Below are 25866 nucleotides of genomic sequence, written 5' to 3'. Positions count from 1 at the left end.
ATGACACTTGGGGTTCAGGACCACCCCTTGGAGCCCCCAGTGCCAAACCCCTGTGAAGTGCCCTGGTGTTTGTCACCAGCCATGAGTCTGCCAGACTGAGCATCAAACCACAGGCCCTTCCAAAGCCTGCACGACCACAGTTCAGTATTTCAAGGCAGAGAAAAAAATAATAAAAGAGAGGGGAGATTACGCTTTAAAAAGCTATTCATCGATTTCCCTTAACGTGTGTGTGGAAACGTGTTGAGGGCCTCCTGTGTGGAGCAAACAAATCCATCAACCAGCCACGGCTTTTGCAAGACAGCTCCTTAAGCTCTCTGTCCCACCTCTGTGCTGATGGGTTTGGATTTGATATTCACCGAACCAACTTCTGATTTGTTTAATTGGCCCCCACTAAGGAGGGGGGGAAATATCAACACTCTGAATAATTGCCCTGAGTGACACAGATCTCTTGGTGGGTCTATTTTTATCACCGGTTTTAATACCTGAATCTTTAGACCTCCCAAATATTCCTAAAAGCTTTGTGATTGACAAGAATGAGATCACCAAGATCTGACCACTTCTGAGCAAACAAATCAATTTCCGTTTTCAGGGCTAGGTTAGTAAGATCCCGGCCACTGAGCTGAGGCTACCAGGAGAACAGTAAGCCTGTGTCACAGACAGCCACACCTGGGGAGAAGCTGGAGGAGGCCCCTACCCAGCCCCAGACACCATGGCCAAGGCAGCAGGTTGCAGCCCTACTTACCTAGAGCCCCGTGCCTGCTCAAAGACCAACAGGGTCCTCAGACGGTGGAACCAGACAGGCTTGGGAGAGTTCCCACGCCAACAGGGAGCTCTCTGGACCCCAAGACTGGCGAAGCTCTCCCGGGAGCCAGACGCGTTCTTTTCTCTGATTTGAAGAGAGAAGACAGGAAAGAACGGAGAGTGAGGCTCCCCGGCCCACACTGTCCCAGAGAACAGGCTGTGAAACGGCAGGTGCATTTGGCTGCTGAGTTCCAAGCGCCCTCCTGCCAGGTCCCACCACGCGTCTCGCTCGTCTGTTCCCACTGGGCGCCTACGTGGAGGACACTATTACTGTCTGACCCCTAACTGCCCAGGGGCTGGCTGGCACCCATTCAAGCCTCCTCACGTTGGGCAGGCTGTCGCCTGTGGCTCTCTCCAGGGTCTTACCAACTGGCCATGGCTGCGGACCAACCCCTCAGCCTTGAGGGAACTAAAGTAACTTTGCCTTAAAGAAAGAGTAGCCAAGCAAGGCGGGGCCAAGCTAGCCAAGAAAGACACAGGGCTTAGGCAGGAGCCCTCCTCAGCCAAAACTAATTTTTTTTTTAAGAGGAGAAAAATGAATCTGTCGCCTACTTGAGGCCATGAGGGATGAGGCTGACTAGGTGCGAGGAGGTGACGGGACAGGAGCGTGAAGCGGCCACACAGTCCCGGCGTCAGCGCAGGACCCGCTCCCCGCGCCGCCAACACGAGGTGCCGGGTCCTGCAGGGAGCGAGGCGCGCAGGGCGAGGGCGGCGACGGGCGCTGCGACGCACGGGCGCTGCGACGCACGCGCGCCCCCTGGCGGCCCGGCCGCGCCACGGCCCCGCCGAGCCCCGCGAAGCCCCGCCCAGCCGGGCGCCCGGCCCGCTTCCCTTGTGTCGCGCGGCCCTCTAGTTCCGGCTGTGGCGCGCGCACGGAAAGTTTAAGCGGACGGACTGTGACCTGCGATGGGCTCCGGGCCCGCACTGCCGGCTGGGGCTGTGGGTGTGAAGGAGGCCGGGGTGCAGGCGCCAGCACCCGGCTGGCTCGCCGTGCCCTGAGGGCCAGCTCCCGGGTTGGAGAGCGCGGGGCCTGCCGCCGGCTTCCCATCACACCCGGAGCCTGCAGCGGGGTCTCCAGTTCCGCGTGACACGAGTCCGCCCGCCCCACCCCGTGTTCCCGTGCTGGACTTCCAGATCGCAACAGTGTTGCATTGATTTCCGAGGTAAAAAGTATATTCTGCAGATGTTCACCGTGCGGGGAACATCTGCAGGTGGGGTGGGGTGTCTAGAGGCGAAGTTGGAGCTGAGAACTCGGGAGGGACCCTGGGAGTCGTTCTAACTACATCAGATCAGATGGCGAGGGGTCTCTTCCCACGGAGAGGCTGAGCTTGGGAAGGAAGACAGAGACTTGGCTGCAGCTCCAGCTGCATGCCCACCGGGGTGGGCCGAGGGCACTCAGCTCCGGTGACTTCTTACCAGATGGCTTAGCCTAGTGGGCAGCGAGCCGTTGTATTTTTAAAAAATGAGACCTGGCCTGCCAGAGTGGGTCATCAGGAACATTGAGCTCCTTCTTTGACTCCTCTGCTCATGATCGGAGCGCTCCCGCCACCTGGTCACCACTACCCCTGGGAGTGGACACAAATGCGTCCTTATTGGAAGTAAAGAAGACCGTGTGACCAATATAGTATCAAGTTGATCCATCTAAGCTCCCATGTGCATTTAACTCTGCAAGAAACCCTCATACCCTCAGACAGGAAGGCTTTTAAAAATTAATTTACTTTTATTTGAAAGGCAGATTTACAGAGAGAAGGAAAGACAGGGAGAGAGAGATCTTCCATCTATTGCTTCACTCCCCAAATGGCTGCAATGGCCAGGACTGGCCAGGAGTCCAGAGCTTTCTGGGGGTCTCCTACATAGGTGCAGGGTCCCATGCACTTAGGCCATCCTCTGCTGTTGTCCCAGGAACATAAGCAGGGAGCTGGATGGGAAGTGGAGTGGCTGGGACCCTTAACTATTGTTGCTATGGAATGCTGAAACCACAGACCCACCCTGCCAAAACATTAGTCCCTGGACATGGTTTTAGTTTGGACAGCTTGGTCACTTGGGCTTCTTAGCCCACACAGCCAAGCAGCTGCAAATAAGGATGGTAACAGAGGACTAGTGATCAAAGTGGGATGCAGGTGAATGGCCTGAAGTTTATGTCAAGGCTGCAGCAAAGCAGAGGGCCACAGCCGCTGGATCCTTTTGAGTGCAGGAACTGTAACCTGCCAGCCACACTTGAGAGGCTGGTGTCAAGGCAAACACCAGGGTATCCTGTGCTGCGCAGTGTTGGTGTTTGGTGTGACGTTGCTAGGGTGACTTTCATTTAGCACACATTGGGACCACGAAATATATTTTATTTTTTTCCTATCAAAATGGTGAAATGTTTTGACTCCTTTGGCTGGAAAAGTAACCTCACCCCACTCCATTTGAGCTTTAATGATGTTGGATACATGAAACATAACAATATTTCACACCATTGGGTAGTGAAAGGCTTTTTCTGTTTGTCCTGACCTCCTTGCCCGCATCGGTAACATTGTTTCAATGACTGGTTATGTTCTGAGTTCCTCACAGCCTACCTGCGGGTGGACTTTTAGAATACCATGCATTTGTAGTTGGGTACTGTACTAAAACAAATAGTCTGGCCACGGTGAAATTTTTTTTTTAAATGAATTCCCCAGAACGAAAATGCTGGGTGTTAAATTTCTAACTTGCTTATGCCCCCTGAAATCTTCTTAATTGTATACAATGAATACAATATGATTTTATGAAGCTGTTATCAGTGTATACATGTCATCTTTCCAAACAAGTTTTCTGCATTCTTTACATAAGCATTTCCAATATGGAGTGAGCATTTGGCTTAGTGGTTAAGACACCCATGGCAGAGTGCCTGGGTTCGATTCCTGGCTATGGCTCCCAAATCTAGCTTCCTGCCAGCAGGGACCGTGACAGCAGGCGATGGCTCAAGCCCTTGCATTCCTGTCACTTACATGAAGGGCCTGGGTTGAGTTTAGCCCAGCTTCAGTCCAGGGCAGTCCTGGCTGTTGCAGGCATTTGGGGAATTAACCAGCCAAAGGGAGGGCCCTCTTGTCTCCCTCACTCTTCTCTCTGCCTCTTGAGGTAAATTTTACATTTATGTATTTCTGATATCCACATGTCATTCTTTTGCCTTTTGATATTTCATTATGCCAAGAGACTTGTACTTTGCAAGCTGTATCCTCACTAGGTCTTTTTGTTTTGAGCACAGAAATATTTTCTACATGCTGATTCTCAGTTCTAATTAAAAAAAAAAAAAGACAACTCTGCTTCCTCCATTTCTGCATTTTTACTTTTCTGCATATTTCATGAGACAATTCCAGCTTTTGTACATGTTCTTTCACTTTGCTCTGTGTACAGTGAGTCCTGCTGAGCCTGAGTCTGTTTTGTTTGCTTAATGACTTCCAGCTTCGTCTAATTTGCATTATGACTTTCCCAGTTCTTCTACTTGTGTGTTTTACATTTGTTTTCTTTTGAAAAATGTACCGTGTAACAAAAGAAACATTCGTGTTAGTACTGTTGTATTGCTTAAGATACCGAAAGTGCCAGAAGAAAATAGTTGTTAAATACACCAGCATATGACAAATAGAAATATCCTCCAGTAAGTTAAGTGTTGGGGAACTGTTGTAGGAGTGTGTATTATATTGTATTGCATGAAAGTTGAAAGTGAGAAAGTCAACCTGAATTTAATGTTTCCCCACCCACCCAGTGGGGTGACTCACTGTGGCCCGTGACTGATGGCCACTGCACGACTGATGCTAAGGCCGGTCCTCACAGTGAGCTAAGCTGCTTGCTTTCCATTGTGGAATTCTCTGAAAAGCTCCCTCACTTCCATTCAGGTAGGATTTGCCTCCACTCACTTCTGAGAAACTGGTTTAAAAATTAGTGGGGAAAAAAAAAATGTTTTTCTCTTCATGACATGGGAAACCTTATTTACCTTCTACAACATTTCTCCGTCGGTAGGACTGTGTTCGCATCCCGGTTGGACACGCGGGAATCCTCTGTCACCATGCCGACAGTGGTAGTAATGGACGTCTCTCTCTCCATGACCCGGCCCGTGTCCATCGAGGGCTCCGAGGAGTACCAGCGGAAGCACCTAGCAGCCCATGGCTTGACGATGCTGTTTGAGCACATGGCCACAAATTACAAGCTTGAATTCACGGCCTTGGTGGTGTTTTCGTCCCTCTGGGAGCTGATGGTCCCCTTCACGCGAGACTATAACACCCTACAGGTACACAAAGGAGTTCAGTTATTGTATGTATAAAGGCCTAAATGTATTAGAAGTTAAATCGCTTTTAATATCATACTGACTTTCTAGAACTCAGAAATATTTAATAAGAAATCAATAGGTGCTTCTTACGTGGGTTCCCCACCAGCAGGGTTCAGGTCTCTTTCTCTGGCAGAACTGTGGGTTAAAGCTATGTGGCATTTCCTCGTTTTCATGGCTTTTTGAGATTCCTTGTGGAAAGGCAGGCATTTGGTGCTCCATTCCCTCAAGTTCAGGGTCTTAATGTTCAACAATTTCCTTTTCTCTTTAAATCTTGAAGAAATGAAAAAAAAAAAACTTGAAGAAATGGAAAAATAGCCCTTTCTTATGAAAACATTTATTGTAGAGTAATTCAAAATGTTATTTTCTTCCCAAGAGATTGCTTTGATTTACAGATCCCAAGAAATTATAATTGTTAAACCTTAACCAACAGGTATTAAATTCCAGAGATGTTTTCTCTGATGAGCCCAAGAATCTACTCTCCGGCAGCATCTCTAGTTCATGTATATTTCCCCCAGTGGCTAAAATAGTCTTGGCCCCCGTGAGTGTTCCCTGAGTATTTGTGGAATTAAAAAGAGTAGTTTAATGATGGTTGGGCTATTTAGAAATGAAAAATCAAGGAAGTTTGAATTTTTTTTTTTAAGCATCATCTCCTACATGTTAAGCCCCTCAAAAGTGTCTTCATCATTGTGCTGGCTTCCTTATAAGCAAGCTTTTTGGACAGTAGCACTTCTGAAAGGTAAAGAATCGCTCTGCGAGGATCGAGCAGTAACGCTTATGACAGGAGGCAGACTGCCTGGGTTCGGACCTAGGCTCCGCCACCTCGGCTCACGAGACCCGGGAGAGGTACTCAGTCTTCCTCTGTCGTGTTTCCTCGCATAAAAAGGGGGTTACTAGTCTGTATCTTAGATTGTTGTCACAAAGATGAAATACAAATGAAGTATCAAGAATTGTGTTTTGGACACAGTTATTATTCAGTCAATGTTCTCATTATTTTTATAATATGTTTAGGAGTTCTTCATAGAAGATTTTTCCTTCAGTGTCCACTTAAGAAGGTGTAAGTAGGGCCAGTGTGATAGCTTAGTGGTTAAAGTCCTTGCCTGGAACACCCGGGATCCCATATGGGCACCAGTTCTAATCCCGGCAGCTCCACTTCCCATCCAGCTCCCTGCCTGTGGGAAAGCAGTCAAGGATGGCCCAAAGCCTTGGGACCCTGCACCGAAGTGAGAAACCCAGAAGAAGCTCCTGGCTCCTGGCTTCAGATTGGCTCAGTTGCAGCCACTTGGAGAGTGAACCATTGTACAGAAGATCTTCCTCTCTGTCTTTCCTCCTCTCTGTATATTTGCCTTTCCAATAAAAAAATAAATAAATCTTTCAAAAAAAAAGAAGGTGTAAGTAGTAGACTTGTAATTCTCGCTTGGTAAGAGGACCAGGTGAGGGGACGCTCTTCAATCATCGGGGTAGCTGAGGAGACCGGTTCCGCTGTTTGATTTTAATAAGGCATGCTCTGAGACGTTCTGAAACACCATATCCTGCATGACATTCCTACTTGGAACAGTGATGTTTTCTGAGAAAAAATGAAAATAATGAAGAATAACAGCCCACATTTGCTTTCATTCAATAAGGAAGCGCTAAGTAATATGGATGATTATGACAAAACCTGTTTGGAGTCTGCCTTGGTTGGTGTGTGCAACATCGTCCAGCAAGAGTGGGGTGGTGCGATTCCTTGCCAGGTAAGGAAGGATCAATTCTGTTTTATTGCCCTTAAGTTAAACACAGCTGAAGTGCCCCGAGTTTCTTCAGGCTCCGACACAGCACATGTTGTCATTGTTACAAGCCACATTTTATGCTACTGGTATCTTTTTAAGGCAGCACTGAACCACTCCAATCACATCTCACTAATCTAATCTAAATCACTTCAATGTGCTCGAAAAGTGAGAAAATTATGCCTGAAGGAAAGCATCTGCCCAGGCTAGTACTATCTGTGTAAAACACAGAGGACTCACAATAGTTTCAGAACTGTGCTCCCTGGAGGGGGTGGTTGTAATTTTGACAAGTAGAATGTAAGCTCCCGTGCAGCATTCTGTCTTCATCATCTCAGCACAGCCTTGGTCCAGCGGGCTCTGCCCCATCTCAGGCCCGGGCTGTCTGGAAAGGGAGGTGTGGGAATGTCCTAGAATCGGAGCCCTAGTTAGCATCCGGCTGGAGCCAGATAGTAACAAGCAAGGGGAACTGGAAATTTGTGATAAGCAGCGTATTTTGAAGAAGGAAAAAAGACACATTCCTAAAAGAAAAAGAAAGTCATAGTGGTCTGAAAACAAAAGTTGGCCTTTGTTTGTTTTAGGTTTTGTAGATTTTTGTGGTAACCCTACTATTACAGCAGGAAAGCAACCTTTCAAATAAGTAAATGGAAAGGCCTGGGTGTGTTCAAGTTAAACTTTATTTACACAGCAGCAGTTGGGCTACATGTGGGCCTCAGTTTGCTGGCTCCGATCAGTGACTTCTATCAGAAGATCAAACAGGATTCTTCAGAAGTGCCAGTGACATCACCAGATTATTATTATTACTAAACATTAAGATTTATTTTTATTTTCATTACGAAGTCAGATATACAGAGAGGAAGAGAGACAGAGAAGATCTTCCGTCCGATGATTCACTCCCCAAATGGCTGCAACGGCCGGTGCGGTGCCAATCCAAAGCCAGGAGCCAGGAACTTCCTCCAGGTCTCTGACACGGGTGCAGGGTCCCAAGGCTTTGGGCCGTCCTCAACTGCTTCCCCAGGCCACAAGCAGGGAGCTGGATGGGAAATGGAGCTGCCGGGATTAGAACTGGCGCCCATATGGGATCCTGGTGCGCTCAAGGCGAGGACTTTAGCCACTAGGCCACGCCGCTGGGCCCAAGAAGCATTCTTTTAAAAAATATTTATTTATTTGGGACTCCGAGTTATCAGAGAGAGGAAGAGGGAAAGTGGGACACAGGGAATTCTTTCATCCATTGGTTCACTCCCCAAATGGCGTCAGTGGCTGGCTCTAGGCCAGGCTGAAAGCAGGAGCCACGAGATTCTTCCAGGTCTCCCATGTAGGTGCAGGGTCCCAAGCACTTGGGTCATCTTCCACTGCTTTTCTCAGGCCTTTCGCAGGCAGCTAGATCAGAAATGGAGCAGCCAGGACTCCAACTGGTGATGCTGGTGTCACATAGCAGAAGGCTTCACCTGCTGTGCCATAATGCTGACCCCTAAGAAACATTCTTGAGCTTTAGAAATAAATGCCTAAATAAATAAATAAATATAAAAATTTAAAAAAATTTTTTTAAAGAAGTAAACGCCAGTCTTGTGGCCTATGACTAAGTTACTGACTAGGCTAGAAAGAGCAAAACTAATCCTCTGTTTGTCTTCCTGACTTCCTGGAAGTCCGAAAGCAATGTGGAAGAGGAAAATGATTTTGCAACTACTATCTGTTATTGGTATGCTATTTATTTATTTATTTGAAAGGCAGAGTGCTGGAGAAGGAGACGAGAGGGATATTCTATCCTACCCCACCACAGCCAGGGATAAGCCAACCTGGAACACAGAGCCCGTTACTCCATCCAGGTCTCTCACATGTGGAGGGGGCGCCAAGTCCAGTCATCATCCGCTGCCTCCAGCAGACATTACCAGGAAGCTGATTTGGAAGTGGAGGAGACAGGACTTGAACCAGCGCTGTGATATGGGAAGTGGGCAGCCCAAGCAGCAGCTTTGCCTGATATGCCATAGTGCATGCCCCTATACAAATATTTTTAAAGCAGATGTCATTTTAGTTGACTAGGAATAGAGTGTGTCAGCTTGAAAATCAACTGGCTACATTCTGACTTCCGTGGTGGTACATTTTTGTTCTTTTAAGGTTTATTTATGTGAAAGGTAGAGTGACAGAGAAAAAGGGGGAGACAGAAAGAGATCTACTATCCACTAATTGGCTTCACAAATGGCTGCAACAGCTGGCCTGGCACTCCATGTAGGCTTCCCACATGGGCTGCAGGGGCCCAAGCACTTGGGCCATCATCTGCTTCAACAAGAACATTGAGGGGCCCAGGGCAGTAGCCTAGTGACTAAAGTCCTCACCTTGCATGCTCTGGGATCCCATATGGCCTCTGCTTTGTGTCCTAGCAGCCCCACTTCCCATCCAGCTCCCTGCTTCTGGCCTGGGAAAGCAGTCGAGGATGGCCCAAAGCCTTGGGACCCTGCACACACAAGGGACACCCGTAAGAGGCTCCTGGCTCCTGGCTTTGGATCAGCTCAGCTCTGGCATTGTGGCCACTTGGGGAGTGAATCATCAGACAGAAGATCTTTCCTCTCTGTCTCTTATCTCTGTATAGCCAACTTTCCAATAAAAAACATGCAGGACTCGTGCCAGCCTTCCAGTATGGGATGGGATGTCTCCACTGGTGGTTCCACCTCCTGTGTCCTAACTCCAGTCTCTGTGGTAGCACTACCTAGGAACATCTTTATGGAAGAAATGGAGTGCTACTTTTAATACTATTAAGTATAAGTTATAAATATTTTTATCCCTTTTTTAAGCAATTAAAAAATAAGCCTTTTTTAAAAAAAAGTTTAATTAGATGGATAGAGTAAAAATGCATAGATTTTAAGTACCCAACTCATTTTTTTTTTAAAGATTTATTTTGTTGGGGCTGGTGCAATGGCTCAGTGGCTAAACCCTCACTTTGCTGGTGCCAGGATCCCATATGGGTGCATCCCAACTGCTCTACTTGCCATCTAGTTCCCTGCTTATGCCCTGGGAGGGCAGAGGAGGGTGGGATCCTGTGCGCACATGGGAATATCCCAGACGAGGCTCCTGGCTCCTATCTTTGGATTGGCCCAGCTCTGGCCATTGCAGCCACGTGGGGAGTGAACCCACAAATGGAAGATCTTTCTCTCTAGGTCTCCTTCTCCCTAGAAATCTGCCTTTTCAATAAAAATTAAAATCTGATTTACTTATTTTTAGTAGAAAGGCAGAGCTACAGAGAAAAGGAGAAAGCTCGGTCTTCCATCTGCTGGTTCACTCCCCAGATTGCTGCAACTGCCAGAGCCAAGCTGATTGGAAGCCAAGAGCTTCCTCTAGGTCTCCCACACGTGTGCAGGGACCCAAGGACTTGAGCCATCCTCTGCTGCTTTCCCAGGCCACTAGCAAGGAACTGGATCAGAAATGCAGCAGCTGGAACACGACACAGCCCCTGTCTGGGATGCGAGCGTTATGGACAGAGGATTAGTCTGTTATGCCTCCATGCAACCCCACCGAGTGTGGACAAATACATGCTCTTCTGCAACCACTACTGTCATAAAGATACTGAACTTCCTGCACAAAGCTCCCTCTTGCCTCTTTCTAGCAGTGAAAACATTGCTCAATTGAATTGTTTCATGTAATGTAGCATACCTCCTCTCTGTCTGCGAACAGGTTGTCCTGGTGACGGATGGCTGTCTTGGCATTGGTAGAGGGTCGTTGCGGCATTCCCTAGCTACCCACAATCAAAGAAGTGAAAGCAACAGGTTCCCACTACCTTTTCCTTTCCCATCGAAGTTGTACATCATGTGCATGGCAAATCTGGAGGAGGTAATGCTGTTTACTAAGTTCTTTTTAGCTTGATTAGGTAGATTGTAGGGTTCAGTTTACTTTTTAGTATACTCAGTTACTTTATTGTATATACTTGAACATTGTATTCTGCAAACATTGTTTTCAGCTGAGCTTTTAATATATATACATATATATATTTAAGATTTTATTTTATTTATTTGTAAGGCTAGGTTATATATAGAAAGATCCTCCATCCACTGGTTCACTCCCAAAATGGCCCCAAGGGCAAGGGTTGGGCCCGGCTGAAGCCATGAGCCAGGGATCTTCTTCCAGTTTCCCACATGGGTGCAGGGACCCAAGCACTTGGGCCATTTTCCCGTTTCCCAGGCACATGAGCAGGGAGCTGAACTGGAAGTGGTGCAGCCAGCACCTGTATGGGATGCTGCTGCTGCAGGCAGTGGTTTTACCTGCTACTCCACTGTTCTGGCTCCTACCACGTTTTATTTGAAAAGACTGAAATTTCAGTGTTGCCCATTTTGGAAACAGACTGATTGTCCGTCTTAACAACAAGCACAGAAGGAGTGAGATGTTCTTTTGGAGTTCGTTTATTTGCCTTATTTAGAAATTCTTAAGTCTATCAGTGGAAATGTTGACAGAGGTACGCTTTTGATTTTTTCAGGTAAAATAATGACTGGTGTTTGTTGTTAGATTACTAGGGTTTCCCATTTATTTGGTAAAGTAATTTAACCTTTCTGCACCATAATTGCTTTCTCTGTTAAATGTAGGTAAGGACAGTTCTTACCAAAAGACATTATAAACACTCTGGAGGGAAGATGTTGTGTCGTGCTAGCTGTAGAATCTGGAAAACTGCTTTGGAATGGGATAGCTGTAGTCGTGTCATTTACAGGACATTCTTCCTGTGTAACCTTGGGTCAAATTGCTACAGTTATTTCCTTCTCATATTGGTTGTTTAAAACAAATCTGTCGTTTATGACCCGTGTTGTTATGATGGCCATGTCCTTGGTATTCGGAGAGTCAGCTGGCATTTTGTGCCATTTTAAAGGGGTTATCCGTTTTGCTTTGTAGCTTCAGAGCACGGATTCTTTGGAATGCCTCGAACGTCTCATCGATTTAAACAATGGTGAAGGGCAAATTTTCACCATTGATGGCCCCTTGTGCTTAAAAAATGTACAGTCTATGTTTGGGTGAGTATATTCTTTGAGTTATTTGCCTTTTTACAATCCAGTATCATAAATTTGACATCTAGCAGGAATATCTATTTCACTATTTTGGATTATTCCTCCTCCCCCCCCCCCCAATTGTACTTTTCTCTGATAAAATGACTATTAGTAATGATTTTATAAAGTTTGATCCATTTTCAACTGAGCATGCCTAAATCTATTTCTAAAAAATAGGCTGCAGATACTGAGTTTTCCGATAGTGACTTTGCAATTCCCAGAGTTACCTTGCTGTTGGATTTTTCATAAATGAAATGCCACCAAAAATGTGAAATTTGAGGCAGGCATTTGGTATAGCAGCTAAGTCACCTGCATTCCACATTGTGGTGCCTGAGTTTCCCACGTGACTGCACTGATTCCAGCTTCCTACCAAGGCAGGCCCTGGGAGGCAGACATTTGACTCCCAGGGCAGACCTGGACTGAGCTCCTACTTGCCAGCCTCATTCCTGGCCTGGTCCTAGGCATAGCACGTTTTTGGAAAGTGAACCAAAAGATGAGAGTTCTGTCAGTCTCAAATAAATTAATTTTTAAAAAGAATCAAAGCCATGTGCAGATTTTGTTCTGTACCTCAGATGATTTTATCCTAGGTTTAGCACCAACTTAAAGGGAAAGCACTTTGCATCTTGGAAAAATTGCTTGTATCATATTAACATTGACCATCATATTCCAGAAAACTGATAGATCTGGCATATACACCTTTCCATGCTGTTCTCAAGTGTGGCCACCTGACAGCGGATGTGCAGGTTTTCCCCAGGCCAGAGCCTTTTGTTATAGATGAAGAAATTGATCCTATACCGAAAGTCATTAATACAGGTACTGTTTTTTGAAACAAACTTCTTAGTTTTTCTGTTATCGTTGCTTTCTTCTAACCCGAGGCTTTTACCCTGTCCTCCACCTAGATGAGGTGAAAGGAAGGTATACTGTGATCTAGGGTGCTGTTATTGCATTGCAGGATATATTACTTAAAAGATGGGAGAGAATTGATCTATTCTGCTGAGGTTCATCTCCAGTCATAGATCATTAGATCTACAAATTATTAGAGTTAGAAACCATGCTGTACTCACTAGCATTGAAATCCTGGAGATGGTTCTTAAAAGTGATACTAGAGACATCTGTAAAGGATTACTGCTGGACTAACAGCTGTGCGATGCTTGCTGTGCGACTGCAGAGTCGTTTCCTCTGGTCTTAGTTGGATCAACCTGGCAGGCACTCAGCTCTCCTGCGATCCTGGTCTAGCCCTGTCTTTTCACTTGGCTTTCCATGGACTTTCTGAATACCTGGTGCTTGGGCTGATTCATTTGTTAGTCACCAAGAGAGGTGAAGGCAGCATGTCTCAAGCACATTTGCTAATTTGTTAGAATTACATTGTATTCACCATGATTCTGATCTTTTTAAAATTATCTTGAGAACATAAGTCTTAATTTGCTTAGAGAAATGAGTGAAAAGCAATTTAATAAAATAAATTTACTTTTATGGATTTTTTTTTTTTTACAATTTCTAGTGTTGTCCAAGCTTTTGTACTTATATATTTATAGAGTAAGAAAAAAAGTTAAAATCCTTTTGAGTGTAACTTTTATTTTGTATTCATATTAGATTCAAAAAATACTTCTGGTCGTCAGTATAGCTTCTGTAAGGCAAAGGAATTGCTGCCATTAGACTGTTTATCTTGGTTTTGTAGCGAATGTATCTATTTCTCAGAATAACATTTTTCAGTGTAATAGCTTAACTTTCTGGGAAGATTGGATTAAGTTTTTATGGAAATGTGTGTGACTGATGCCCTCTGTTGGCATCAACATCTGATACAAAGGGATTTGATCTTTTAAGGTTTTTGTCTTGGTTGGGAACTAGTCTCATAAAAATGAAGTTTACTTGATTTATCATATAAAATTCATTAAGTGAAAGATAATTATTACTTCATGATCTACCCAAAATAACTATTTGAGTTATCCACAAAAAAATTTTAACAAATTTATCAGTCTTTATATTTGAAACCCCCTCCTATTCAGTGTGTTTATGAAATCGAACACATAGACAACAATGTACTTTCCCATACTGTGAATTAATTCTATGTTGATTCCTTCCTTTCAGATTTGGAAATAGTGGGATTTATTGATATAGCTGATATTTCAAGTCCCCCTGTTCTGTCCAGACATTTAGTGTTACCCATAGCACTTAACAAAGGTAAGTTCTCTCCCCATTCCACGGACAGATGTGAACTATCCCACTGTCTAGTTAGTCTTACACATTAGATAGCAGGAGAACTCATCTTGAACATTCTGATAGGTATTTTATGATACATTGGCTTGTGCAGTTCCAATGGAGGTCCTCTTTAGAGATAAGAATGTCTAGTTCTTCATCCAGAACTCTGACTTTCCCAGCATAGTGTAGCCACCAAATAAATGTGGGAGTCAAATGCAGCTCTACCAGGGAGAAGAGCCACACTTATCCTTTGTTCCACTAATGTCAAGCACGTAGTAGATATTCATTAGATATTTTTCAAAGAATGCATAGATCTAGGTTGTGGCAAGTCCTCACTACTTTAAAGTATAACTCTGCATGTGCTGTCATATCACATCCCCAAATTTAGCATCTCTAGAGGATGTGATGCCCCAGCTGTTTGAGATTCTCTTTTTCTCTGTTCTGGGCTGACGACCATCTACCCTCTGTTTATCAGTACCCTCCAAGAGGTTGTTGTAGTCAGTCTGATTTCCACTTACTGAATTATGATCATTTCTGTTTTACTCCCACATTTTCTTGGTTGGACTGTTGAGCATCCAGTAACCACTCAATCACATAGTCACAGAACGTGCTGGATTCCCACAGGTGGCTGTGTCTGTAATTTGCCTTGTTATTCTCAGAGAATAACCAACTTACTCTTATTTCTAAGGTCATAAGAGAATAATTGGAAGAAAAATATTGGAAGGAAAATAGAATCATGTTTTATTTTATTTTAAAAAATATTTATTTATTTTTATTGGAAAGTCAGATTTACAGAGAGAAAGCGCTTCCATCCGCTGGTTCACTCCCCAAGGGACCACAAAGGCCAGAGCTGAGCTGATCCAAAACTAGGAGCCAGGAACTTCTTCCAGGTCTCCCACATGAGTGCTGGGTCCCAAGGCTTTGGGCCATTCTCCACTGCCTTTCCAAGCCACAGGCAGGGAGCTGGATAGGAGGTGGAGCAGCCAGGACACAACCAGCACACCCATATGGGATCCTGGTACATACAAGATGAGGATTTAGCTGCTAGGCTATCACACCAGGCCAGGGCAATGTTTTAAGGATTGTTGAATGCTAAGTAAACAGGGCAAATTATTCTTGTTGAAGAAGAAACTCTTTTGCTCTACAATGTATAAGCTTTTGAAAAAAACAACTTGATAATTAAGCAGCTTTTATTACATTTTAGTTGTGCTCCCATCACCACAATCAGTTCTAGAACTTTTTCATCATTCCAATAATAACCCTGCCTTAATCTCCAGTCCTCCATTTCCCCATCCCCAGATAGCTACAAATATCCTGTTTCTCTATATAAATCTGCCTATTCTGAATGCTTTCTATAAAGGAAATTCATATGATACCTGAAAAATGGTTTATATGAACTTGAAGAGCTAGGATAGCTTTTTTCTATTTATTACAATATTCTTTTACAACTCTGTACACTTTCCTTCCAAGATTGCAAACAGCCAAAGGTGTAGTCAAATCTGCAACTTTTGTGGCCAAAATCAGCCTGGCCTGTTTCTTCTTTTTACAGAGGGTGATGAGGTGGGTCCTGGCATCGCTGACGACAACGAAGATGAAAATTCAGCCAACCAGATTGCAGGCAAAATACCCAACTTCTGTGTCCTGCTCCATGGGAGCCTCAAAGTGGAAGGAATGGTGGCGATTGTTCAATTAGGGTAGGAAAGATTGTTTACATTTTGTTGAATGAAATGGAAACTCGGTTCCCAAAGTGAAGCACTGCACAGCCATTTCTGGAGAGAGGAACATCTCCATTTTTCTTTCCTGGCCACACCCTGTCCACTAGCCATGACCTTCTAACCTGTTCTGTGAGACATCCCCCAGACTAAGAAGGGACTGGTCTTTGAATTACATTGCTTTTATGGTATATGCTTTCTCTTACCGCATTTACAGCATCTGGACTCTGTGTAACCACAGTACTAACTTGCAGTAGGATCACAAGCAGAAATCACAGACTCTTCATTTGTAAGATGAGCAAGTGGTGCTCAATGAAAACAGTGCAGTAACGTTCAGCATCTTCCCATGTGCCAGCTGCTTCCAGGCACTCTGCCCACCCTTTCCCTGTGGCAGGAAGAATCAACATGAACTCTGTTTTGTAGATGAGAACACTGTAAGATTTGGAGAGGACAAGGACCTTCCCCACGGTCACAAGGCTCATAAATGAAAGAGCAAGGATGCTTACCTATGTGTTCTGAACCCCAGAGTCTGTAGCTTTGCTGTGCTGGGTTCTCTCTCTGTGAGGGAAGCCCTTCTAGCTTCTCCATCCTCTGAAATCTTGAAATCTGCAAAAATGATTGCTTCCCTTTCTGTGCTGCCTGTTGTTAGAACAGAGGAGATGACTGACTGAACACCTCTGGCCATGGCCTAGGACTGGTCTAGAAGATGGACAAGTTCAGCTTCATCAGAAGAAGCATGGCTGCATTTCTGTTTGAGTTGTAATTACCTAATCCAGAAAGGAAAGATGCAATTCTTACTGGTCTCTGTTTTTCTTGGCACTCCAAGTACTTGTAGTGGCTCCAATTATGAGAACCACCTGAGGCCCTTTGAGAAGCTGAAAATAGGGTGTTTCTGACCTAACAAGGTGGTGGCCTTGTGCCTAGTGTGAGAAAGGCTCCCTGGACTGGTGCCCCTGTGCATGAGTCCACGAGGCAGCTGGAAGGGAAGACCTGCAGATCAGAGCCCTTCCTGCTCACCAGCACCCCTGGGACTACTTGCTATTCTTGGTTTTCTCTTAAGACTGTGACTTCCTTGGGTGCATAATTTCACCTGAATAATAAACATTTATGAGGAATAGCAATAGCAGTTAACAGCGGTATGTATTTTGAGGTTTAATGTTTGGCCTTGGTAAATGCAATGTAAATTTCAAAGCTGAAGTTCAAGAGAAGGGGAAAAAGAAAACCCACCACAGATTAGACTTATTGAACTTGACCAATCCAGGCTTAATATTCTTCTGATCTTCCATCTTCTCTCCATGTAGTCCTGAATGGCATGGAATGCTCTACTCCCAAGCTGACAGCAAGAAGAAATCAAACCTCATGATGTCTCTTTTTGAGCCTGGCCCAGAACCTCTCCCGTGGCTAGGGAAGATGGCACAGCTGGGTCCTATTTCAGGTATAACCAAGATCTGATTTTGCTTGTCTCAACTTTATCTTCTCTCTAATGTTCTGAATGTGTCTGGCAGTGGGTAGGGCAGCCTGGGCTCCCCGGTGTGCTGTGGATTCTGATGTTGGACCTGTACGTGGAGAGCTCCGAAAGAGCCTATTGTGTGATCAACGTTCACAACCCGCAGGATGCAGACATTTAGACTGCACTAAATCAATAGAAACTCTTCAGTGTTTAGAGTGAGAATCTACTCCCAGAAACATTTTTTTAAATATCCTATTTTCATCTTATTTTCAATCTAAGTAGTCCCTAGTCATCCCTGGATTAGTATTTAGCCTCCCCTCCTTCTTGAAGCTGTTTTCCCTTAACCTTCCTGACATTGTTTCTGCTACTTTTTCTTTGACAACTTCTTTCTCTTACCTTCTTGTGTTTTTTTCCTTCTTGCATCAGTTTCCATGGTGTTCTTTGCCTCTGCTCTTGGGTTCTTACTCTGTCTTGGTTCTTTTTTTTTTTTAAGATTGTATTTTTATTGGAAAGGCAGATATACAGAGAGGAGGAGAGACAGAGAAGAAGATCTTCCATCTCTTGTATCACTCCCCAAGTGGCCGCAACAGCTGGAGCTGAGCTGATCCAAAGCAAGGAGCAAGGAATTTCTCCTGGGTCTCCTGAGCAGGTGTAGGGTCCCAAGGCTTTAGGCCATCCTCAACTGCTTTCCCAGGCCACAAGCAGGGAGCTGGATGGGAAGCAGGGCTGCCAGGATTAGAACTGGTGCCCATTTGGGATCCCAGCGCTTATAAGGAAAGGACTTTAGCTGCCAGGCTACCATACCAGGCCCTCTGTCTTGGTTCTTTCATCAGCTGTAACAGTTTGAAATGTCCCAGATCTGGTACTCCCACCTGACCTTTCCTTGAAATTTACATATCATGTCTCCAGTTTTGAGTTGGGTCTTTTCCGACATGAATATTCCACTGGCCTCAGATTCGGCATGGTTTTAACAGAAACGATTGTCTTTCCCCCTTTTCTCTTTAAAGTGTTCTGATTTTCCTACTCCTTTTGATTGAGGGTTCCAATACTTTTCAGTACTCCAACTGCAGAGTCATCCTTGACTCATTTGAACTCATTTCCGTTTCAGGGACATCTACCAAGCAACCTTTTTTGTGGCAGGCCTAGGTGGCAAAAGCTTTAGCTGGAGTTACTGTAGGTATAGTTGGAAGGTAGAAGAACAGACTGACACAGAGTTAGGGTTAGCCTAGAGGATCCAGCTGAACTCAGCTCTGTCCAGAGGCCTTAGGAAAATCTTCACAGAGGAAGGACCCTAACCAGCTTGTGAAGAGAAAGAGGAATTTGCTGGGCTGGTAAAGGAATTGACCTGCAACACCATGGCACCAGCCCCATGCCTTACATTCTATTGAACTGAATGCCAGGCATTGTGCTGAACACAAGGAAACATGCCATCTCATTTAACACTCACAACAATCTTAGGATTGGCCTTATGATCATAACACATAGTAATAAAAGCTGCCGCTTTTAAAACAAACATGAAAGCAACACTGCTAGGAACTGGTGTTGTGGTATAACAAGTTAAACCCACTGAATGCAGTGCCAACATCACATATGGGCACCAACTCATGTCCTGGCTTCACCACTTCCAATCCAGCTTCCCTGTTGATGTGTTTGGGAAAGCAGCAGATGGTGGCCGGGGTGTTTGGACCCCTGCACCCACATGAGAGATGCCAAAGGTGGTCCTGGCTCCTGACCTCGGCTGTTGCAGCCATTTAGAGAGTAAACCAATGATGGAAGACCTATGTCTCTCCATCTCTCTGTTTTAACTCTGTCTTTCAAATAAATAAATCATGTTAAAAAAAAAAAAACCATTGTTCTACCATCCCTTCTCTGCCTAATTCTATTCCTAGAGATACTTTCAACACTTGCTTCTTTTGATATTCACTTACATTTCAAAATAAGTATATAAATTACATATGTACATACATAACTTGATAATATTTATTAGATTGAGTTGTCACTACTGAAAGCTCTCTAAATCCCATCATATCCCAGACACTACACAAGCAGCAGATATTGCCTACTTCAGTCCTCCCAATATAGTTAGAATTTTATTGTTGTTGTTGTAGGATCAGGATTTAGTCCTTGTTAGGTGATGTAAATGTTAGTTATACCTGAAACAAGCTGTGATTCCTTTGATTTTCAACTTTTTGTCCCCTGGCCCAGTCCTAGTTACTGCCTTTTTCGTTTGCTTGTTTTCCAAATACCTGACACTTCATTTGTAGTATTTTGTCAGTTCCTGTGTTTCTCTTAGGGAACTTAGAGTCGTACCGTATCTTCCCGTCTCCCAGGCACACTGGATACTCTCCAGGCCATTTGCAAAGTGCCATCCTGAGTCTCCTTCACATTTTTCTGAAAACCCTGTTGCATGACTCCTAAAAAGGAGGGGTACGTGGGAAGGAAATGTGTAGAAATCTTGCCTGTTGGGAAGTGACTTGACTGTTCTTTACACTCCCTTGATGAGTTGGGTCTGATCGTGCGTTCTAGGTTGGAAGCATTTTCCCTCAGGGTTGTAAAGCATTGCTCTGCTCTCTGTTCTTGCTGCCAGTGCTGCAGCTGAGCATCTAGTGCCTCCCAACCTCTCAGCCTTTGACCTTGGCCTGTTTTCTCTGTACCATGGATCCTCTTTGTACCTTGGTGTTCTAATTCATTTTGCTGGGCATTCACTGGGCCCTCTCCATTTTACAGCTCATATTTTTTCAGTGTGGGAGAGGACTGTAGGAGTTCAGCCCAAGAAAAGGTTGAGTAGCAAGTGAGTAGACAGCAATGAGTAGAAGTATGATTAGAGAGTTGCACGGTATTTTTGGTGTTACTGGGAGGCAGGGTGCATTGATAGAGAACATGTGACTCAAAAACTTAGTTGAATTCCAGTTTTCAACATGAACTTGTGGACAAGAGGCCCAGGCTCTCTGGCCTCTGTCTGCCTCAGAAGGTGGTAAGAAGGGTAAAATGAGCCATTAGACTGTCATGTACATTGTAGGTTGTGGTAGTATTACATTGGCTCAAAAAGCATGTGCAAGCATTCCATTTATCCATGTTGCTATAAAGCCAAACTGGTTGGGCCTGGCACAATGGGTCAGTGGCTAAATCCTCACCTTGTAAGCACCAGGATCCCATATGGGCACCTGGTCTTGGCTCCTGGTTCCTAGTTTCAGATCAGCTCATCTCCAGCCATTGCATCCACTTGAGGAGTGAACCAGCAGATGGAAGATCTCTCTCTTTCTGTGTATCTCTGTCTTTTAAACTAAAAAAAAAAAAAAAAAGATAGAAAAGAATGCCAAACTGGCTTTAAATCTCTGGAACCAGTGAACTCATATGCTATAAGCTAGGGTATTTCTTCCCAGTCCTTTTTTCTTAATTTGGTTCCATATATAATTTTCTATTAATTTTCTTTCTTTTTTTTTTTTTAAAGATTTAGTTTGAAAGGTGAAGTAACAGAAAGAGATCTTCTGTCCAGTGGTTCACTCTGGGGCTTGGGGGCCAAAGCCAGGAGTGAGGAGCTACATCCAAATCTCCCACATGAGTGGCAGGGGCACAAGTACTTGAGCCCTCACCAGCTGCTTTCCCATGTGCTCTAACAGGTGGCTGGACTGGAAGCAGAACACTCAGGACTCAAACAGGCACTGCAGAGCCAGCACTGCAGTTGTGGCTTAACGCACTGTGCCACAGTGCCAGCTCCACCTTTTAATTTTTTTTAACACTTTAACCTGTATGATCTAGGGCCACAATTATTGACATTTAAATATAATTTTAAAAATTAAGATTTAAAATTCAGTTCAGCTAGCCACATGTTAAATGCTCAGGAGTTTGTGGCTGCCACATTAGACAGTACAGGTGAGGGACTGAGGAAAGGTTCAGGTGGATAGCCCCCAGGCTATACGGTACAGAGTTTCAGTATGTCTGTTTTTTAAACAAGCCTTGTAATCTCATATGTATTTGTTTCATTTGCTCTGATCTTATGAAGTAGGTAAAGTGAAGCTTGTTTCTTTAAGAACATTAAGGTGCTTTCCAGTTAGGAAGAAAGGCTTCACTGAACTGAGAACCTGATGAAAGGTAATGAGTTTTCAGAACTAATGAGAAAATGGGTCACAAAGATTTAGGGGTTCAAAGAGCGGCTAGCCTGTCCAGAAATGTAATTGTATTTTGCTAGGTGTCATTTAAAGCCTGTCTTTTTCCTTTAAGATGCGAAAGAAAACCCATATGGTGAAGATGACAACAAGAGCCCATTCCCCCTGCAGCCCAAAAACAAGCGCAGTTACGCCCAGAACGTGACCGTCTGGATCAAACCAAGTGGCCTGCAGGTAACTCACCCTTGCATGCTCGCTTTCCACCGGGGAGAGGAGGCGCTGGGACACGCCAGTGGGCAGGTGCTTTGATTTAATTTTCCTTTCCTTTGAAACTTAGTAATTCATTTATTTCTAGTGTTTGTCATTATTTCCAAAAAGGATTTGAGATGGCCTTCAGTAAAACAAGTATATAACAAATCGCTTTTAATAAGATTTAGAGCAATAAGAAGCCTGAAAGGAAAAGAGATAATTGGGCCAGGGAGCCGGGGCAGGAATGAGCACTGTGTTGGAGCAGTTTGGCCCTGACCTTCCGGCTGCCAAGGTCAAAAAGGAAACCTGGGGACAGTGCAGTCTTTCAGTCTGACCAAAGGAAATTTGTCCTTCTGGAGCAGCATGCCTGCCTGGCATGGAGTGTGGTATTCTTCCCATGATGAGGCCTTGAATATATTACAGATTATCTGTCACAACAGTTTTGGAGGAAGCTTCAGGCGTCTTCGTGTGGCTCTTTCTTCCATCCCAGCCACAGCACTGCCTGGGGAGCCCGTGGGAACACTCTCATGGAAAGACAGTAACATGGTTCCCCGGGAGTGCTGCCTGCAGACAACAGACACAGGGACATTTTCTGCATTCAATCCTCCAGTGAATCCAACGTAAGCCAAAGGAGAAGAGGCAGGGGGTCTGCTGGCAGCCAGAGTAGCCTCTGACGACAGGGCAGGCCCCCTTCCACATGTGGCCATGGACACGAGGGCCAGGCTTCTCAGTCCTTTCCTGCCATCACTTGCTAGGCAGAAAAAGCATTAGAGCCACTTCTATCATCAGTTAGAAGTGAATTTTTCTTAAATCATTTTTCAAATTTGATCCTCAGTATGCATTTTTATGAAACACACACAAAATGTACCATTTTAAAGCATATGATTCAGTGACATTTGCAACATTTCACAGCGTTCTGCCACCATCAGCACTGTCTAATTCCAGAATATTTTAATCAGCCCAAACTAATGTTATACAAGTCATTCCACATTCCTTTCTTCTCCCAGGCCCCAGCAGCCATTAATCTCTTGTCTCGCCAGATTTACCTATTCTAGAGCATTCCTGTCAGTGAATCATGTAATTAACGGCCTTTGGTCCCTGACTTTTTTCCCTTTAACATCATGTTTTCATTCTCGTGACAGCATGTCAGTACTTTACTCCTTATTCTGTTGGGTGTTGTCTTATGTATACATAGTGACATTTTGTTTACCCATTCAGTTGAGGGGCATCAAGATTGCTTCTACCTTTTGGCTATTGTGAGTAACACTGTTACAAAGATTTGTGTATAAATCTTGTTAAACCTGTGTTCAGTGCTTTGGGACACATACATAAGAATGGAAGTGCATGACATGCTGGGTCATGGAGCAATTCTACCTTTAACTTACTGAGGAACATTCTCACAGCAGCCACACCAACAGTGCAGAAATGTTCCATTTTCCCCATATTCTCACCAGCTTTCACATCTTCACCAATACTTTGCTTTCTTGGCTATTTTTAGAATATTACAGGCATCTCATCCTAGGGAATGTCACTTTATGTGCATTTCCCTAATGACTAGTGCTGCTGTACATCTTTTCTTGAGCTTATTGGCCATTTGTTTATCTTCTTTATGCTGACGGTGTGTGGGTTGTAAGTGTTCAGCTTCTTTTATCTGTAGACTGTCCATTTCCTGGCATGGTCTAGTACTGTGCTTCCCCATTGAAGGATCTTGGCTTTCTTATAAAGAAAACCACCTGGCTAAAGATGTGTGGGGTTTATTGAGTGTGTTTTTATGAGACAAGGTAATCTCTTTTCCTGTTGAAGGAGGGTTTTGCTTTACTAATGCCAAACAGAAGGCCAACATTAACTCAGAACGATTCTCAGCTGTTCTGTTCTCATTTTCATTTCTTAAACATCTAGAGGCTTCCCTGTGTGCAGCTTCCCTTCGTACCACAGCCTTCTCAGACTGAATCCTTTTTTTTGTTCCTCACAGACAGATGTACAGAAGATTTTAAGAAATGCAAGGAAACTACCTGAGAAAACACAGACATTCTACAAGGTGAGGTTGTCAGTGTTATAGTGGAAGAGGGTGTGGTCAGAATAACTGATCACTCCAACAAGCATGTGAGGTAGCAGCGTGAACATGGCCAGGGATGAGAGATGTGTGTCTTGGGCCCCAGTTTTGCTATCAGTAAAAGCAGTGGACATGATTGGCTATTGCTGCCCTAGAATGCAAGCACTGGGCGTGTTTATGAGGGCGTGGGTATGTACATGGCAAGGCACTGCCATGAGGGGCTGAAGGGAAGCAGCTGGAAGCCCTCAACTCTCCCTACCACTGCTAAGTGCTTCAGCTGCCCAAAGCATTCTCACTGTACTGGAGAAGCCACTTCCAGAATGACTTCTCAAGCTACACACTCAGGGCTTGCAAAGAGGAGGGCCCTCTTGAATCATCCCGACTCAATCCTGAACCTTTAGAGAAGCCAAGGAAGTTACAAGGGAGGGCATAGTTAGACTCCTTACTTGTTTCTGGAATCTGGCTGAAATTAAGTACAGTGTAAGGTGAGCTGTGTTGTTCTTTGTGTCCTAGTTTGCTAATCTTGCTAAATGTGGCACATGCAGGTGGCAACCTCGGGCTAGGGCTACCAACTCTTCCCAGAGAACACACAATACTGCTCTGTCTGGGTATAATCTCATTAGCTGTGGCACGGTCTCCAAACCCAATCATGAGCAAGCTGACAAATCAAGCAAAGGCAACTTTCATCAGAGCTCAATGCCAAGTTGCAACCAGCCCGGCCCGTCCCTAGCTGGAATCCATCATCCACATAGGCCCTTCCTTGGCTGCTGTCCCCATCTGTCCCTGCTGAGCTCTCTACATATGACTGCCAGCTTCCTGTTCAAGGCAGTGTGCTTACACGACTATGCTGGTATTTCAGCCTTCTGAACTTGTCACTTCTCAGACAACGGTAGAGACATAGCCAGAAAACCCTTTCCTCACCTCAGCTTGGCTATAATCCTACACACAGTGGAGCTAGGAAGGACCTCTGGCATCTGACTGCATCAGCCCCTGCAGGGGACACCAAATGGGTCACCCTCAGATCCCACACCAAGAGGCTGGCGGGCACTTCGTGTCTGTCTGCTTCATCCACTGCCTGGCCTTTTGTGGTTACCTCCTCTCAACATGTGCAGTACCAGAGCCTGAGATCCCATCAGAGAGGCCCCAGAGGACCAAGTGATCTCTGAGATTTAGTGCACGCCCTTTCCATTTCCGAGTAACAGAGGGAAAGCACCCTCCTTGTAGTTAAGTTAAATGTATGCAGTGGGCCTGCCACCGTGTTTGACAGCAGATATTCATTAACCAGGAATGCTACCACTTGTGCTTGAGTGGGCTATCTTCTTGGTCCAAGCAGCTGGCCACCTGCAGAGGAACCACGTCCCAGTCATCTCACACTTTGTTTTGGCATCTACATCTCGGGGCTGGGCATTTGGCACAGCAGTTAGGATACCTGCAATACCCACAGCCCTATCGTGGTGCCTGGGTTCATGGCTTCAGCCTACTACCAGCCACTGTCACACGCCTTGGGAGACAGTGGTGACCGCTTCAGTAGTTGGGGGTCCCTGCTGCTCACACAGGAGAGCAAACAGGAGCTCTCAGGTAAACGAATAAAGCCCCACAATGTTGTGCATATGTGAAAGCACTCCCTAAAGCTCAGGAGGCCTTGTGTCCAGCCAAGTCCTCAGGGTGCCGAGAAAAGGCTTCAGAACATCAGTGTCTGTCTGCTTTCAGGAGCTGAACCGTTTACGAAAGGCCGCTCTGGCCTTCGGATTCCTGGACCTGCTCAAGGGGGTGGCTGACATGCTGGAGAGGGAGTGCACGCTGCTGCCCGACACGGCCCACCCCGACGCTGCCTTCCAGCTGACCCATGCTGCCCAGCAGCTCAAGCTGGCCAGCACGGGCACCTCCGAGTACGCTGCCTATGACCACAACATCACACCTCTGCACACAGACTTCTCTGGGAGCAGCACTGAAAGGATGTAAAGCTGGCCTTTTGAAGCCAACTTTTTTCCTATCAGTTGAAAATGAGTAAAAACCATTCCAGGATGGTCACCCCTAAAACAGCCACCCAGGAGCCTCTCTAAGACTCCCCCAGAACTACCACTTGCTGGTTGGAAAAATTGAGAAGGCTTCAAGGGTGCTAGCTTCCCAGAGCCTTAAAACCCAAAGGACAGCTGTTGCTCAGGGACGGACACAGGGACAGCTGTCGCTCTGGGGATGGACACATTTCCTGAGACGCTTGAATGACAGA

General features: G+C 45.1%; 1 protein-coding gene across 1 annotated transcript; it reads left to right on the top strand.

The window, feature by feature from the left end:
- The first annotated feature begins 1707 nt into the window (after nt 1-1707).
- INTS14 (integrator complex subunit 14) lies at nt 1708-25701 on the top strand. Its single transcript, XM_040970174.1, has 12 exons — nt 1708-1964; nt 4780-5047; nt 6709-6816; nt 10513-10668; nt 11716-11834; nt 12538-12680; nt 13956-14048; nt 15616-15760; nt 17080-17213; nt 21450-21568; nt 23556-23621; nt 25347-25701. Exons 2-12 carry the CDS (start codon nt 4826-4828, stop codon nt 25596-25598), a joined length of 1557 nt encoding a protein of 518 aa, XP_040826108.1. The 5' UTR covers nt 1708-1964; nt 4780-4825; the 3' UTR covers nt 25599-25701.
- The last annotated feature ends 165 nt before the right edge of the window (nt 25702-25866 follow it).

Source organism: Ochotona curzoniae, unplaced genomic scaffold (assembly GCF_017591425.1).
Source record: "Ochotona curzoniae isolate NIBS_2020 unplaced genomic scaffold, NIBS_Ocur_1.0 scaffold_4701, whole genome shotgun sequence".
NCBI lineage: Eukaryota > Metazoa > Chordata > Mammalia > Lagomorpha > Ochotonidae > Ochotona > Ochotona curzoniae.
This window is presented reverse-complemented; position numbering and strand designations above follow the sequence as displayed.

Excerpts from the sequence above, each read along its gene's own strand:
- INTS14 (XM_040970174.1), top strand. The coding sequence starts at position 4,826 with ATGCCGACAGTGGTAGTAATGGACGTCTCTCTCTCCATGACCCGGCCC. Across the intron at positions 21,569-23,555 it reads TCAAACCAAGTGGCCTGCAG|ACAGATGTACAGAAGATTTT; the intron begins GTAACTCACCCT and ends TGTTCCTCACAG. Across the intron at positions 23,622-25,346 it reads AAACACAGACATTCTACAAG|GAGCTGAACCGTTTACGAAA; the intron begins GTGAGGTTGTCA and ends GTCTGCTTTCAG.